The 15,893-nt window shown below is 38.4% G+C and overlaps 1 protein-coding gene across 5 annotated transcripts in view; it reads right to left on the bottom strand.

Moving 5' to 3' along the window:
* cfap74 (cilia and flagella associated protein 74) overlaps positions 1-11,301 on the bottom strand; it is a 55,631-nt gene extending 44,330 nt beyond the window's left edge. Inside the window, exons 1-15 of one of the 5 annotated variants that reach the window (XM_028013107.1) lie at positions 11,207-11,301; positions 11,067-11,092; positions 10,751-10,848; positions 10,387-10,489; positions 8,405-8,587; positions 7,452-7,550; positions 7,132-7,236; positions 6,573-6,746; positions 6,293-6,403; positions 5,048-5,150; positions 4,597-4,754; positions 4,239-4,443; positions 3,119-3,286; positions 461-598; positions 219-337 (exon numbers count right to left, since the gene is read on the bottom strand). In XM_028013107.1, coding sequence (XP_027868908.1) covers positions 219-337; positions 461-598; positions 3,119-3,286; positions 4,239-4,443; positions 4,597-4,754; positions 5,048-5,150; positions 6,293-6,403; positions 6,573-6,746; positions 7,132-7,236; positions 7,452-7,550; positions 8,405-8,587; positions 10,387-10,489; positions 10,751-10,844 — 1,760 coding nt within the window. In that variant the 5' untranslated portion in view covers positions 10,845-10,848; positions 11,067-11,092; positions 11,207-11,301. Of the gene's footprint in view, positions 1-218; positions 338-460; positions 599-3,118; positions 3,287-4,238; positions 4,444-4,596; positions 4,755-5,047; positions 5,151-6,292; positions 6,404-6,572; positions 7,237-7,390; positions 7,551-8,404; positions 8,588-10,386; positions 10,490-10,750; positions 10,883-11,066; positions 11,101-11,206 lie in introns of those variants that run through there. The other 4 variants (XM_028014691.1, XM_028013886.1, XM_028016314.1 and 1 more) reach the window with 4 other exon arrangements.
* Between the last annotated feature and the right edge of the window lie 4,592 nt (positions 11,302-15,893).

Here is a 15,893-nt window from a genome sequence, read left to right as displayed (position 1 = left end):
TTTCTTCAATTCAAGTCACTCTTTTATGCCTTTTTAAAACAGACAGTTAAACAAAAAAAATATTATTTTTTTTGGTTGAATGTTTGAATATTCAACCAAACTTGAGTATAAACTTCGTCAAGCATTACTGAAGCTAAGGGGAGCTTCTTAGTTAAACCAACTAAGAACAGCAAACAGCAAGCTACAGTTTCAGACAAACTATTTACTCTTTCGCTTACTTGACAGAGATGAACTCCATAAGCTCTGCAGAGATTCTGATAAACTTGCAAACACTAATAGTGTAGGAGATGTTTGTCAGGACAATTTTCTTCTTATACCTCTTCCCAACGTCAAAATCCTAAAACAGATCGCTTATATCAGTCAGCAGAAAAAAACGTAAAATTCCACATTGCACGATTAATTAACTGCTGTTATACATTGTGTATGTTTTTTGGGGGGGCACTTTTACTAAAGTTAGTACCTTAAAGAGGACGACTTCTGGCTTACTGGAGAATGGCGGCTGTTTCAGAATCCTTCTGCCAGTCGCATTTAACATCCCGCTGTCCATGCTGGATTCAGCTTCCTTAACTTCTGACTTTGCAGAAGATAAGACGGGCTTCTGTGACCACGAAGCAGAAGAAAAGCTATTGAAAACACATTCCACACTAGATGTCTACATAAACTGTAGAAACAGACAAATAATCTCTTTTTGCAGTCTGTCTAACATTACATGAGATTACATATTTCAGGTCCTTCATCTTTCGGTCATATTATTAGAAAAAATCATGCTCACAATACAACAGCAGCTGTACAGTATATGGAGCTCATTCCCCAAAATATGACAAAAAGGTCATGTAATAATTCAAATTACATCTAAAACTGTGTGGTCTGGTATCCTAGTATTTGGAGTTTTGTTTTTTTCAAACTACTGCAAACACTTTGTTACAAAGAGAACATCTAATCGCCATCCTCCTTCCCCACGATTCACCTCGTTAGCTTTGCTGTTTTGTTGTATTTGACTGCTGTACTGGACTGTAGCCTTTAATGAGGGCATCAGTCTGATCTGTATGTTCGCAGGAGAGATCCCTTCCACTTGACTTGTCACACGCTCAGATCTCTGAGCTGTAACGCTGTGTTCGCTCTGAAGCCTCAAAGGAACCAACGCAATGGGAAGCGAAGCCTGTCGCCCTTCATTTCAACTACTTTAGGATGCTGAATAAGACAGTGAGTCAACTCACCTCTGTGGCAGTGAGCTAATTCAGAGACACTCCTACTCTTGTTGTTCTTTCTAAACTTTTGGTGATTGCTGAAAAGTACATATAATAGTTAATAGTTACTTTAAGGAGTTCTTTAAGCGTAGTTCCACGAGATATTCTCTTGCTACCTACAGTTGAATTGATTTAAAAGTTTGAAAGGATGGTTTAAAGGTGACTGGGGATTTTCTACAAATAACAACCCTGAATCTTTTTCTTCTATTGTTAAATGTTACAGTACATCCAATGCTGCACTGGGTATTTGCGTCTGGTACATAAATATTTCATATGTTCCTTTTTCCAGTCCAGGAGCTCAGTAAAATTTTCGTAATGTTTCTGTTGCCTAAAGAAAAGGTTCCCAAAGTATTTATTTTAATTACCACCTCAGTTTATTATCAAGTTTTCAAAAAAAAAAGAAAAAAAAGAAACAAGTTGGCAGAACGGACACATTTTGGACACACTGATAACTAGGTTTGCTAGCATTTTTATTTTTCTGCTGTTTAAGTTTCCCTATCTCCTGTACATTTTGAATCTTTCTCATGAAAGATTAATGTTATGTTTGGTAATGTTATGTTTGGATACTGTTCTACAGTTCTACTGTAGAACTGTTCTACTGTTCTACAGTTTGTAGTCTGACTTTCTATTTCTGTTCTTCCATTCATTCCCTTTCATTCCCTCCATCACTGATCTTCTTCCTCAGCTGCTCTCAATCGGGTTGTTTCCCACATGTTCCTGTTTCACAGTTACCAGTCTGTGTTTTGGGGATTTATTTCAATTGCATGCCTGCACTTCTTGCCTTAGATTTTTTTTATATTATCTTGGCCCTGGACTTAGTTCTCCATGTGTATTACATCAATCTTTGCCTGGGTGCTTGAGTAATACAATAACAACATCTGTCAGTGAACAGACATGCAACATTGCATATTAATATCTGCGCAAAACTTTAACAGTTATAATCTGTAGTAGTGATGGAACCCAATAAACTTTTGTTTTGAAGATAAGAACTGAAACCTATATCTTTGGAAAATATAATCTCCCCTGTACGTGGAAAGAACAAGTGCAGGTTTAATCACCTACCTTGTTATCCCATGTCTGTGCTTTAATTCTCGATGTTTAGGTCTATTGTATTCTTAGAAAAATAATAAAAATACATTTAAAAATAAGCTTTAGCATAATTTGAGTAATTAAATAACCATTGTGTTTGTTATCGTCATCATTTTAGACAGAGATTTACAAAAGTAAAGTAGAAGTAGAAGCTGTTCCTAAATATAACACCGAAGCTGGCAGGTGGATATTATTGTCACTTACGAATAGTGTGTGTGTCAGTCGAAATGTGTGCCATCATCACAAAGTGTGCTCTTGGTGACACTGTAAATGTGATGTTATATTTATCCATCTGTTTTTTGACACACTGTGTCAACAGAAAAATACCAAAACTCTAGCATACACAGTGCCTAAACTTTACAGGTATGTATTTTCGATCAAGCTGGAGTCCTTCAGAGGAATGATTTTTGTAATGTGAACACACCTGAAATTTACTGATTAAGTTTGGTCTCCTGGGAGATGTCTATCCATGTGGGCAAGCATCTCAGATACTTTAGCTGAGTTTCACACAGGTTTGTGCTACCTGACCTGACAGATCGTGTTATTCTATGTCTCTTCACCTGCCAGAAATAAGATTCACTGTAAGCATGAGGTGGTTCATATGATATACCATCCTGATCCCAACACCTCAATAAAAACCTCTCCACCAAGCATTTGGAGCCTTTGCTGCTCCCTGCAGAATATTTACGTGGCTGCTGAATAGTACATGATTTATGGCTCTTTATATTTAGCAGTTCAGATGAATTTGCTTTAGACTGAAAGGTTGTGGTGTTTTAGCGCACCTTGCATTCTTGTTCCCACAGCCCGGAAAATTCCGGCTCTACGAGGAAGTCAGCAGGGGTGGTGTAGTCAGTGCGTTTGTGAACAATTTCCTCCATTTCCATTTCAAAGTTTTCGCCGTCAGAGGAGGTTGAAGAAGACTCGTAGATGGTACTGTACTCTCTCTTATGCTGGGAAAATGTAAAGAAACACATTTGTGACCTCACATACAAACATTGTCGTGCCAAGGTTCCATAATACCCCTTGAACCTTTTCACATTTTGTCACGGAACAGCTCATTTATTGTATCACGCTCCCATTTTACGTGTTAAACCAACCCATTGCTATGGCTTTGTGTTTAGAATTGCTGTCCTGCTGGAAGGCGAGCCTTCACACCAGTGTAAAGTCTTTTGTGACGTCTAAAGCTGAGCTTACACAGCATGACTCTTACAGTAGCTGTCTATAGCTCCAACTCAAACTGTACGACTACATCGCAGGGTTTAATAATTCACAGTTCACAAATGATAACTTCTCACATATTAGGGGCGTCGTACTCTTGAAATCAGAACCGCAAAGAACAAGAAGAAGAACATTTTGCAAATAAGGAAATGCTCGCCTGAGAATGAGAGGATCCTCCACAAAATCAAATGATTCCCAATCCTTACCATTCTGTGCGGTAAAAAGTGTAAAAGACATTCTTTTTGACTTCCACTTCCGTGTTGGCGTACGCACAGTGTGAGAGGTTCAGAGTTCGTTTTGAAGCGGACTGAACAGGGCTGGTGTGAATGCACCCTTAAAACTCTCTTTCATCAACCAAAACAGCTGTATTTGTACTGAGGCAGAGTGTATTTAGAAACAAGGCATTTGAGTTTCTAAAGGCGTATCTATTTAAGGGTATCTGAGAAAACATACCTAAATGCAAATGCACACCACACTTCTCAGACTATTTGTCATTGTTAAGAGGATGTTCAAATATTATCCTCTTTTCTTCTGTTAGTCACTATTTTCTGCTGTCAATCATATAAAATCCCAGGAAAAAGTATTGAACTTTGGCAGTTATTAAATGCCAAAATGTGAAAAACTTCTAGGTGTGTTAATACTTAATGGGACACAATAGCATCATAGACGCTGAGGCCTTCTCACCAATATTGTTGATGGAGGGGCTGATGGAGGCTTAGGCTCCAACTGAGACAGGAGCACCTCTTTTCCTTGCCTCAAAGATGAGAACTTGTCATGAGATGAGAGATTGGGAGGCGGTGCCTTGCTCCTCTTCTTGACCAGCTGTTCCTCCTGAAGCATTTTTGCAACAATCTCCAGTCTCTTTGACTTCTGGCTCTCTTCGAATTCCCTTAGAGGTGTAAATCAACAACACTGCATTATGCTGAAATGGGGTCATGTATTCCTCAGCACACAGAGAGAAAGCACCCACACGCTGCTGCGCAGAGTGGGAGTAGAGGACATACATGTAGCTAAGGAAAGAAGAGGAGAGAAGAGGACATACTGTTGTTTTTGTTTTGCCTCCTCTAGCTGTCTCTTCAGGTACACATGTTTGAAACCGTTGAAGCCTTGAGCCTCCAGGGAAGCTTTTAGTTGTCTTTCGTCTTGTTCTTTCTTCAGGACTTTTTTTTTGGCTCTTTTTTGCTGACCACGTAAACTCTCCTAAAGTAACAGAGCTAAGTTAGGAGTGATATATTTGACAGAAGCATAATTATCTTTAATTGGAAAATACATACGTCAGGGGAAGTATGTATCATTCACACAGGCTGCATGCCATATGCATGCATAATAAAAAACAAACATTTCATTAAAACAGACAAAATGTTTTCAATGTTGTTGTTCCTTTTAATAACTCTAAAATGACAACGTATAAATAGGCCTCATAAGGCATCTGCAGGAAAAAAAAAAAATCTGAAACAAAAAATAAAACACTTAGGTTCTGTTCTGCTGCTTACTTGATTGGCTGCTATGTTAGACTTTAGAGATTCAACAGCCTGTATCCTCCTTTCGATAAACTCCCTGTTCTGCTGCTCCTTCTCCGCCACTTGCTGATGTAACCTAGAAATAAAATGCACACAAACAGCGGCGTAGAGGTGTAGAGAAAACATGAGTGCGTTTGCTGTTTGGCAGAGGAGCAAACTCCACACGCAGCACAAAGCCTTAGACCTGAGATGTGATTTGACAAAGCTATCCGTTCTTTATTTTTACGTCTTGTGACTGTTTTGGTGATATAGGTTCTTGCACACTGAAAAGATGTGAATTTCAACACTTTAAATAAACACTCTAATTGTTATCACACTTGCCCTATAATGAATGTACTGGAACTGTCAAAAATGTTGCTTACCATTCCTAACTAAACAGCTGATGCAGACAAAGCAGCTACAAAGAAAGGTAAGCAAAGCTTATTCATACAGTAGCAACACAGTGTCTGCTTTTGAGTTTGTGGTAAATTTTTATTTGACCAGTTGTAAAAATCCTATGCTCCTTACAAACTAATGTCAATCTACCACAATTAGGTCCAGGGTTTGACCCATCTATATTTTGCATTTTCTGTCAGTGAGATAGTCTGATACCAAAAGAAAAACATTGAAACATCTCCTTTTTTGGATTCCGTAATACAGTACGGTTTTCATAAACCTGAACTTGCGTCGTAAATAATTCTCCATTTTGCATTATCCAGTTTGAATGATCCAGTTTGCATTTTAGCAATCTAACTATTTCAGATTTTAAACTAGAGATGATTAATTGTAGTGAAGAAAACAGCTAAATAACTCTTTAGTACTGCGTAGCAACATGAAAATTAGAAGCCAGTTGAGTCATTATTCAATGACTCAACTCATTTCTTACCGTACTTACACAGTGGACAACACAGAAAGGGCCTGTTTCCCATTGATGATATATGCAAATAAGCAATAAAAATCTTGTACGGGGCACAAGTGACAGATCAGTTTTATTTTTTAAAGTGGACAGAAGCCACGATGCCCATATTATGAACTAGTACCAGATTTTGATCCCTTTCGTTCTCATCTACAACACTGGTGTTGGAATCAAAGCACTTACATATGTCCTGTCTATTTTCCGTTTAATGCACTGACGCTGCACCAGTGAACAATCAATAGGACAGACCGACTCTCCTAAAAGTCATAGACAGTGACTGTCTTGTTGCGACGTAACTCTGTTTGGGGTTTATTGAGGATTACCTTTTATTGCTCTGCCTCAAGTACTTGGCAGCTATCTTTCGGTTTGCTCGAAACTCTTCAGTCTTCCTTTGACATTCGATCTCCTCCTTCCTCAGCTTGGCTGCCTGTTCACTATCAGAACACAAACAAGATTTCAAAACATTAAGGAAATGTGTTTTCCTTACTCCTATATGCCTGGAAAACAAAAGGGTTTGATCAATTGAGAAACAAAGATCAGGAAATGATAACGTATGCATTCTGTTTCAGTGTGATGAACGACGCAAGCTGTCGTTGGCCCTACTCCATGAAAAGCTTTATCCTGCGTTGACGGTTTTGGCTGACTTTCCTCTCCTGCTCCAACCTTGTTACCGCCTTCTGTGCTTTAAGGACCTCGAAGAGCTGCTCATCTTCCTCCATCTCTTGGTGGACTTTGGAGATGTTGCCAAGCTGCACCTCAATCATATTCAGCTCCATTCTTAGGAGAGGAGAAATTTGGAAGTAAGCAGAACAAAATGTACCGACGTCTTGTTGATGCGGGATTTAGTCTAGCTCTTAACATGGGACTGCAGATAGGAGTCTGCAAGGCTTTATCAAACATCAAAACTGAAAAATAGTTTTGCAATGTTTGGAAATAAAAACCAACTTCAATTTATCTACAACTCAGCAATAATAACATAAGAAACTCTCGACAGTAAAGTCCTTCTCTTGGTTGCGTCGTATTTCTCATTCCTTTTTGTTTACTTCCTCAAAGCAGAGGCAGTGGGCAAATCAGAGCTAATGAGAGAACTGCCCTTTTCATGCAATTGGAGTGCCTGTCAAACCATGTTGGAACAAACAAACCGTCTTCACGTTGAACCCACTCTTGTTGCCTCAGTTTGGTGTGGATTTGGCCTTCCAGCTTTTCTTCATTCTGCAGGTTTTGACACAACAACTCATGCTGGGTTCTCAGTCGAAACACCGCCACACTGTTAAATAAGAACAGGAATGAGTGAAGAAAATGCCATCTATAACCTTTTTTTTAGATAACTGTATAGCTGAGACTGCATGGCACAGCATTCGTAGCCTCACAGACACAAATACTGTTCTATTTGAAATAGGCTTCTTCAGGATGCTACTTACTTAAAGAACTGCAGTAAATGCCCACCCCTGGTGCAGATGAGTTTATTTATTTTATATTCACCTGTTGTCGTTTGCCTTCTGCTGCTCTATTTCCCACTCCAGTTGGTCCTTCTGCTCCAAGCAGCATTTTATATTATGACAGCAAATGTTCAGCTTTTCTCTAAAAAGAAAAAAAAAAAGTTGAAAAATGAAAAGCTACACTGGTGAAAGTTTTCTTTTTCATTTTACATCTTGACATGTTAAATCCACAAACTTGAATATACACAAACGTCCTTATTTTTTTTTGAAATGTGGCAAAATGTGCAACGGTTGAATCCTAAAAAAAAATAAACTAATTTAGTCAGTATATTCTGGAAGTTGAAAAATTTATTTTGATTGGTGTAAAATGCTGAAATTATTACTTGTTTTCTTCAGGGAGGGAAAAAAAAAGCTACATTCTGTGACTGATGGAAAATGCTCCTGATAGAGGAAACCGATGTAGACTGTAACATAACAGATGAAGACCGTTTGAAAGCCAGCTGTGCTTATGTTCCATAAAACCGATGCTTAGTCAGAGAGCACTAAAGCTCCACACTGACCACTGCTGCTTTGTGCTGAATGATGATGACTGACATTTCTATGGAGACTGCATCACAGTTCATCAGGTGCTTAATGGCTTGCCATGGAGACAAATAAAAACAGGAAAGAAAAGTGAAGGGAGAGGTCATTACTAGAAATGTTCGCTCTCTGGCAGGAATGATTTCCCACAAATTGCTGAATCAATTGGTCCAAAAATTATTTCCCCCATGTGATAAGGGCAACAGAGCGAAGATTATGGAAAACAGGAAAAACAAAACAAAACAAAGGGACCAACCTGTACAAAGCCTCAAACCTCAACACAAACCATTTGAGACAATGAGACCGGCGTGGATGTGTAATGTGGAGGTGTTTGCCAATTCCAGAGAGGCACATGCAACTTGATCCGGGCTAAACAGGAAAGTTAGCTCTAGAGGTCGATGAGTGGCAGGTCCAGACCTGGTTTTCTGCACGTCATGCTCCTTCTGTCGATAAAACGAGTCAATCTGGTCCAGGTTTCGTTTCAGCTTGAACATCCGTGCTATCTCGGCAAAAGTCCTCTGCTTGCTATTGTTGGCCACAGGTGCAAAGTCGCCGGCGCCATCGCCATGGCCCTCGCCCTCGTCCTCGCCCTCGTTCTCACTTGGGAATGACGAAGAAGGACACGAGGAAAATGTATTGCATAGTTAATGTACATCCTGGATGTGAGTTATGTAAATATAAGAATTTACGGTGCTGGCCACAGTTTTTGGTGCAACTGTGGCCTGGTTTACTGCAGTTACAGATTCTCACAATGAAAACTGTTAAGTAATCCAAGCTTTAATTAAGCAGATTTATCAAGTGGGGAGGGGGGACATCTAATGTGATGAAATAATACATTTTAGCTAAATTAACTGTATGTATGTATGACATTAAGGTGGAATATTCAGACAAGGAGACCTTAGAGTTGATTGGCAGAGGCAACAAAGATCCACCACAAAACTTTACAGCAGGCATGAGGTGCTTTTCCACATAATCGTCCTTGGTTTCATGCCAAATTCTAGCACAGAGTTCAAGTTAAAGTTCCAACTCCGTGTTTACATTAGTTACTGCTTCTTTTCTGGCAGAACTCCCCCAAAAAACAGCTTGGCATGTGGATAGCATTTAATGATTGTAAGGGAGACTTTGTGATCTGCAGATTTCATTGGTTTCCTTGGTTGGGATTATTATGTATTTTCCAAGCACACAATGCCATTATGTAGCACAATCGAGAAACGGTTAATTTGAGTTGCTGTAAGAATGCTATTTATATGTAATATAACTTAAAAGAAATTTGATTTCACAATTTAAAGCCTTGAAATTGGGCCTTTATCTTTTTAAGAACTCCTGTTCGTTCTGAAAATCCGCCTTCAGAAAGTCATCACACATCGCTCCTCTGTTGACCCTTAAAGGACATTTTTACCAAGGTTGCAGTGAGATTAGCTCCTATAGAGAGCTATAGTGAGCTCAGCAGATGCAGTTGTTTGCTGATTGCTGCTGGCTAGTCTGAGGGAGCTGAGCGGGGAGCCACGGGGGGAGAGCTGCCCAGTGAGGCGGATGCTCGGAAACTGCAGCTCCAAGGGGGGAGCTGAGCCTCAAAGGCAACGTTTGGTCCACCGAGGCATTTTCCACTGCTGAATGGTTGCCACGGGAGATTGAAGGACTTTCCACAAACATGCATGAAACAATCAAGGAAACACTCCAGGTATGTTTATGGTGGAAGAATCACATAACAAGCTCAAAAAAGTTGATTCTACCTAACACTGCCCCTTTAAGAATCAAATCTCTACCAGTAAGTATCAGCTACTTTTTATTCCCTTTCCATTCTGCTCACATGGTTGCACAATTAATATGAGACCTTATACAGACTAATAGCCACAGGATAAAGGAAACCGCCCTCAGTTTCTTGTTATATTTCTACTCCAAGGACACAATACAGTCAGTTAATAGTCACTAACTGAGATCCTAGAAATGCGTATCAAACAGTAAAAATAAATACATAATATTCACAGCAAATATATTGGGAGTGGAACCATTATCCCATAATTTAACTAAGCCACCTGTGGTTTTGATAAAAACAAAATAAACCAAATTAAAGATTGGATTGTTCTTCACAATGAGATTAGGCTACTGCAATAAAAGAGGGATTTGTTTTTTTTTTGGTTTGTTTGTTTTTTACAGCTCTTTAACTGGCCGTGCCAATAATTTTGTCTGGCACTGCACTTACTGCAGTTATTCTTGGAGAGTCTGGTTGCACTCTGAGCATATAATGGCGAAAATAGAAGCTGTCAGTGCTTGATAAACTAGATAATATAGTGTTTGATGTCAAACAGTTCCATACTGGGACCACTGTAACAGAGAGAAGTGGCAAGGTGCAGAACTGGATAAATATTAGTAAATCAATGAATAATAGAAATACTTACTCAGATAATTCCTCCACCCAGTCCAAATCAGGAGGAGGGGCTGGCTCTTCATGAAAATATACATCCTCCACCTCCACCACCTCTTCCTCTGCCTCTTCCTCCTCTGATTTTGAAGACATTAATAAAAGATAAATCTTTGACATATCCTTTCTCTCATTATTGTGACATTTAGCAAGCAGAAATATATATATATATTTTTGGTAAATCCGACTAAATCTGACCTAAAACAAGACAAGTTTGGTTTGATTTAACTTCAGACAAGGAGGGGAAAAAAATGAGTCTTTTAATTCTGCGTATGTACTTCAGTGTGTGTTGTTATTTTTTTCCATATAGCTTTAGCCTGAAGCCCGAAGCTGCTTCTTACCCTCTGTTTCATCAAAACTGCGGAGGATCACATCGAAGAGTCCAGACTTCAGAGACCCGCCTTCAGGTGCGCACTCGAACTCCTCAAAGTCCATCAAGCTTTGATTAAGATTCAACAGTCAAACCTATCGAACTGATAACATTGTGGCTTTCAATGAACAATCAAAATGAGCCAAATTAAGGAAAGTGTTGACAGAAGCAAAACAAACACAAAAGAGCCACATTATTATTTTTTATTATTGTTATTATTTTAAAACAACGCTAGTTCCAAAGTTCACAGAAACAAAGAATACCTGAGCAGACGGTGAGTGCTTTACCTGACAGGTGCTGCTAACTCGGAATGCTAGAAAGCTTAAAAAAACAAACAAACTAGTGTAGCATATGGCTATTTTTTAAAATGCTTCACGTTTAAAATAGCAAACACTTCAACAACTAGCAAAAAATACGAACCAAATACCTGTCTTAGTGAGGCTTTTCCTCACTGTTTCACCAAACAACCTTTTATGATGCAAGTTTTATCCTCGCTTACTGTCGCTGTTTCCAAGGAGACGAGTCGCAAGGGGGCGGGGCTTAACCCTGAAGTTGAAATGAAAAAAAAAAAAAAAACCCAAACAAATAAAACACCCTGTCATTTTCGCTCATGAAATTGAACCCCCGCTGAGAGGACGTTGCTGGCGTTTTGGTTAGAACATGCTTTTTTTTTTTTTTCATACTTCCTGTAAAGGCAAGAAATTATAATCCTAGAGAGATAAATCCGTTTGTCCTGCAGTGTTTTTGCCACGCACAAGAGTGGATGAGTTCCCACTAGATACCTACAGTGGTGGTTGACAACTATTTTATTAGCAATGCAGATTTTATTATTGTTGCAAAGGTAAATTTGGTTGACTGACTGCAAAAAAAAAAAGTTTGTACATTTTTCTTCCGCCAACTTTTCTGCAAATACATCTCTAAAGAAGGAGCCGACCGTAAAGCCATTTGTTCAGTTCAGTTCTAAAGAATGAATTTGTAAAAATCAGATGGTTACTTTGAAGCAATGCAAAGGGAGGATAAACGACAACTTTGATTGAAAATCTTTATTGATTTTTTAAACTCTTCTGCAATTAAAAATGTCTTAAAAATGAATATTTTCTTTGTGTTTCTTGTGACATTTTTCATGTCTGCAGGGAAAAGGTCAAAACAATTTTTTTTATTTAAAAAAACAGGAGAGATATACATAATTTATGAAACTAAAGAAAAAGGATTGATTTATAATTTTCCTCTGGCATTAATAACATATTTTTGAATTTGAAACTATAAACATTTATACTGATCTTTTCATTTTTTCAGAGCTGTAATCAAGCTACATTGTTGTATTTTTGCATACGTATATTCTGCTCTTGCTTTGTTGATAGTACACCTTGCTGTTTTTATCTAAAGAAAAACAAAATATCTTGTTCATCCCGGAGTCCCAGTGGATATTCCAGGATGTGCGAAAGGATTTGAATCACCAGTCTTTTTTTTTTTTCTCTCACAGCAGGGCGGGTGCTTCCTGCATTCACACAGAACCACTCTGACCACATGAAAAAGGAAGCCTTTCATGAATAAAATGCAAAAGGCATTTAGACAGAAAGTGAGACATAAGCAGTGGACATTAAAAACGCCTGCACACCCATGTTAAAATGCCAGATTTTTAAAGTGTACAATAAGGGAGCAAGACAGTTATTTTCTCAGCCTTTCCGGATATTGCAGTGAAAATGTATCCTGTGTTTATTCACCAGACAAACTGGTCTGATACAAAAAACAAAAATATACAATTACTTGGTTCCCTAATTGTACACAGCTTCTAACTTTCAATTTGTTGAACTTTTGATTTAGCTTTACCATTCAATCCTCATGGTTCACGCCTCCTATCAGCTATACTGAATCTCATTAACCAGGAAATAAGATTCAGTTGTCCTGGTGGCTTATAGTTTTAACATTGTGTCCAATTGCTTAAGCCATATTTTCAAGTACTTTACAAATCATCAAAAATAATCCTGTTATCAGTGAGGAGAAAGGGACAACTAAGTATACTTCATGGGATAACGGTGACCTCAACAGTGACGTTGCTGTACTGCCTGCACTGTATTATACTATATTATATTATATGTATTATATTATTGGAACTGTGTTCCAAATTATTATGCAAATTGGACTAAAGTGTCATAAAGATAATTTTTTTTGTTGTGCTATTAAATGTATAGATGGTATTGTGCATCAGGGCTCTTTGAATCACTATAATTAATTTCAGAGAGCTGGTTGATTAGTTTGTCTGGTGAGCTCAATGAAAGGAAATCTAGTTAAGAAGGATGTTCCACATTATTAAGCAGGCCACAGGTTTCAAGCAATATAGGAAAGAGAAAGGATCTCTGCTGACCTAAATCATCAGATAGTGTAGTGCCGTATGACAAGGTATGAAAACATTAGATATTTAACTAAAACTGAAGCGTTGTTGTTCTGTGAAGAGATTTGTGGCTGATTCAGAACAAAGATGGGTTTGTACAGATAAAGGCAAAATGAGGAAGGTTTCTGTTAGACAAATTCATCAAATTAAGAGAGCAGCTGTTAAAATGCCCTTACAAAGCAGCAAACAGTTATTTGAAGCTGCTGGAGCCTCTGGAACCTCAAGGTGGAGGATCCTCCAGAGGCTTGTGGTGCATCAACCTACTATTGGGCCCCTAACCAGAGCTCACAAGCAGAACCGGTCCCAGTGGGCCCAGCCGTACATGAAGATTAATTTTCAAACAGAAAATTAAAATTAAAATCATTGTTCACTGATGACTGCTGTGGAACCCTGGATGGTCCAGATGGACGCAGTAGTGGATTGGTGGTGGACGGCCACCACGTCCCAACACGGCTGTGACGTCAGCAAGGAGGTGGTGGAGTCATGCTTTGGGCCGAAGTCACATTGGTGAATCATTGGTGGAGAATCATTGGTCGGCCCCTTCAGAGTCCCTGAAGGTGTGAAAATGACCTCAGCAAAGTATATGGACTTTCTGACTGATCACTTTCTTTCATGGTTCAAAAAGAAGAACCGTATCTTCAGTAGCAAAATCATCTTCATCATGACAATGAATGCTGGAAGGAATACCACTGTGTCATTGGCTGCTATGAGAAACTCATGGTGTGGTCACCATCCTCCTCTGACCTCTGACCTATTGAAAACCTTTGGAGTTTCCTCAAGCAGAAGATCTGAATGCAGTTCATATCAAACCAGCAGCTCTGGGAAGGTTTTCTGACATCCTGCAAAGAAATTCAAGCAGAAACTTTCCACAAACTCACAAGTTCAATGGATCAAGAATTGTGCTGTGATATCAAAGAAGGTCCTATGTTAACATGTAACTCGGTCTGTTAAGATGTTTTTGATTGAAATAGCTTTTGATTTTAGTACATGTGAACACTTAATGCTGCACATTCAAAGAATGACTGTTTGCAGTTCTTTATAATCCATAAAATGTTTAGAAAATCTTCTGTGCATAATAATTTGGAACATTTTGCATTTTGAGTTTTCTATTTTTGAACAACTACTGTTCTCATGGGGAGCTTTGTTCAGTAAAAATTGATTTATACTGTAATAGTTCAGGACTTGAAAATTATACTGACCATCATTTGCATTGACCATTTAAGAAAATCAGAGAAAATATCACTTGCATAATAATGTGGAACACGATGTAAAGTCTAGACTAAGGAGAAGGAATGAAAGGCAGAAGCAATTTTCTTCTGAACAAAATGTCCAAGGCATTCTAAGCTCTCCCACAGTCTTGAATGTTTTATGGTCTACTACTATTACTAGTACTACTACTTCTTCCTAGTAGTTATCTGAAAATAGCTACTAGGAAGTTAAAAATGAATAAGAATTTTTTTTTTTTTAGAATCACAATGAGTTTAAATCAACCAAACCGTGGCTTTAAAGGAAGAAAGCAAAGGCCTCTTTTTGTTTTTGAGCAAGGTATTGTGAGTAAATATTTTTCAGTCATGATGTGTGACCCTGAGCAACTGTGAAACAAAAGCAATACAGTGAAAGCGTGAGGAAAATAGTGAAAATGTATGTGTGACATGTAATATTAGTTTGAGGAAGAAGGCATGTTATGGATATCTACTCCTTGGAAATGTTAACTTCTGAAGGTTTAAGCTAAATCATAATCAGTTTCCTGTGACCATGTCAAAGTTCCAAAAGAACTGAAATCGTCTAAGGTTCTGTGGAAGGATAAAATGTTACGCAGTTCGGAACGAGTCAATTAACCTGCTCTCCTTGCTCTCAGCAGCAGGCAGGGGTCAATCTCCATTGACCACAATGGAATGGAAGGAATAGAAAATTTGTTCATGGCATAAATGATACCTAAGATATGTTTTCTGATCCATATGCGACCCCTGATTAAATGCTGCCCTGGATGACTGCCACTATGGGATCATTTAAAAAAAAAAAAAAAACACACACAGCTATTCTTCTCTAACTTTTAAAAGCAGCTGTGTATTTACATTGTGGCTCACTTTAGGAAGATACAACATGGCCGAAATATTGCCAGAGACATACAGCGCATTGGATTTATTCAGTGTGCTCCATTTGGATCATTTGTGTAAGCATGTTTCCCTCTAGCATTTATTGCTGCTAGTTTGAAAGTGTTTTGTTTGCTTTTACAATAAATACACATCACATCCCACTTTTACCATTTAAAATAGCTTTTCTTTTCTTTTTTTTTTGTTGGGTGAAGCCAGAAATAGGGTGAAGAGAGAGATTTTCCAAAGTTGAGCCATGAAGATCTCCAGCTTTAGACACAGTGCGAGCTTGATCCTAACCTCCTATATCCTTTAATATGATTTCTTTTAATGCTGTCTGGGGTGTTCTTTTTCTTTCTTTTTTTTTTTTACTGTACTGACATCTAATCTTTGATCACTTCCTCTGAGATTACCATAAATCTGGTAAAACTAGGGTCTTTGATCAGTGTTTTAATACTGTCTGTCATGTCTGATGTTTTCCGTGCCAGAACTGAATTACATAACACCCTGGAATCATGCAATAGATATAAAAACGACCACAGTTAGGTCATGCTCCAGACCTGTCTGTGGTGTGGAGCACAGATAGGTCTGGAAAGCAGTTCACCTTATTTATCAAAAGCAACTTTAAG

The sequence above is a fragment of the Xiphophorus couchianus genome, chromosome 1 (genome assembly GCF_001444195.1).
Source record: "Xiphophorus couchianus chromosome 1, X_couchianus-1.0, whole genome shotgun sequence".
Taxonomy (NCBI): Eukaryota; Metazoa; Chordata; class Actinopteri; order Cyprinodontiformes; family Poeciliidae; genus Xiphophorus; species Xiphophorus couchianus.
This window is presented reverse-complemented; position numbering and strand designations above follow the sequence as displayed.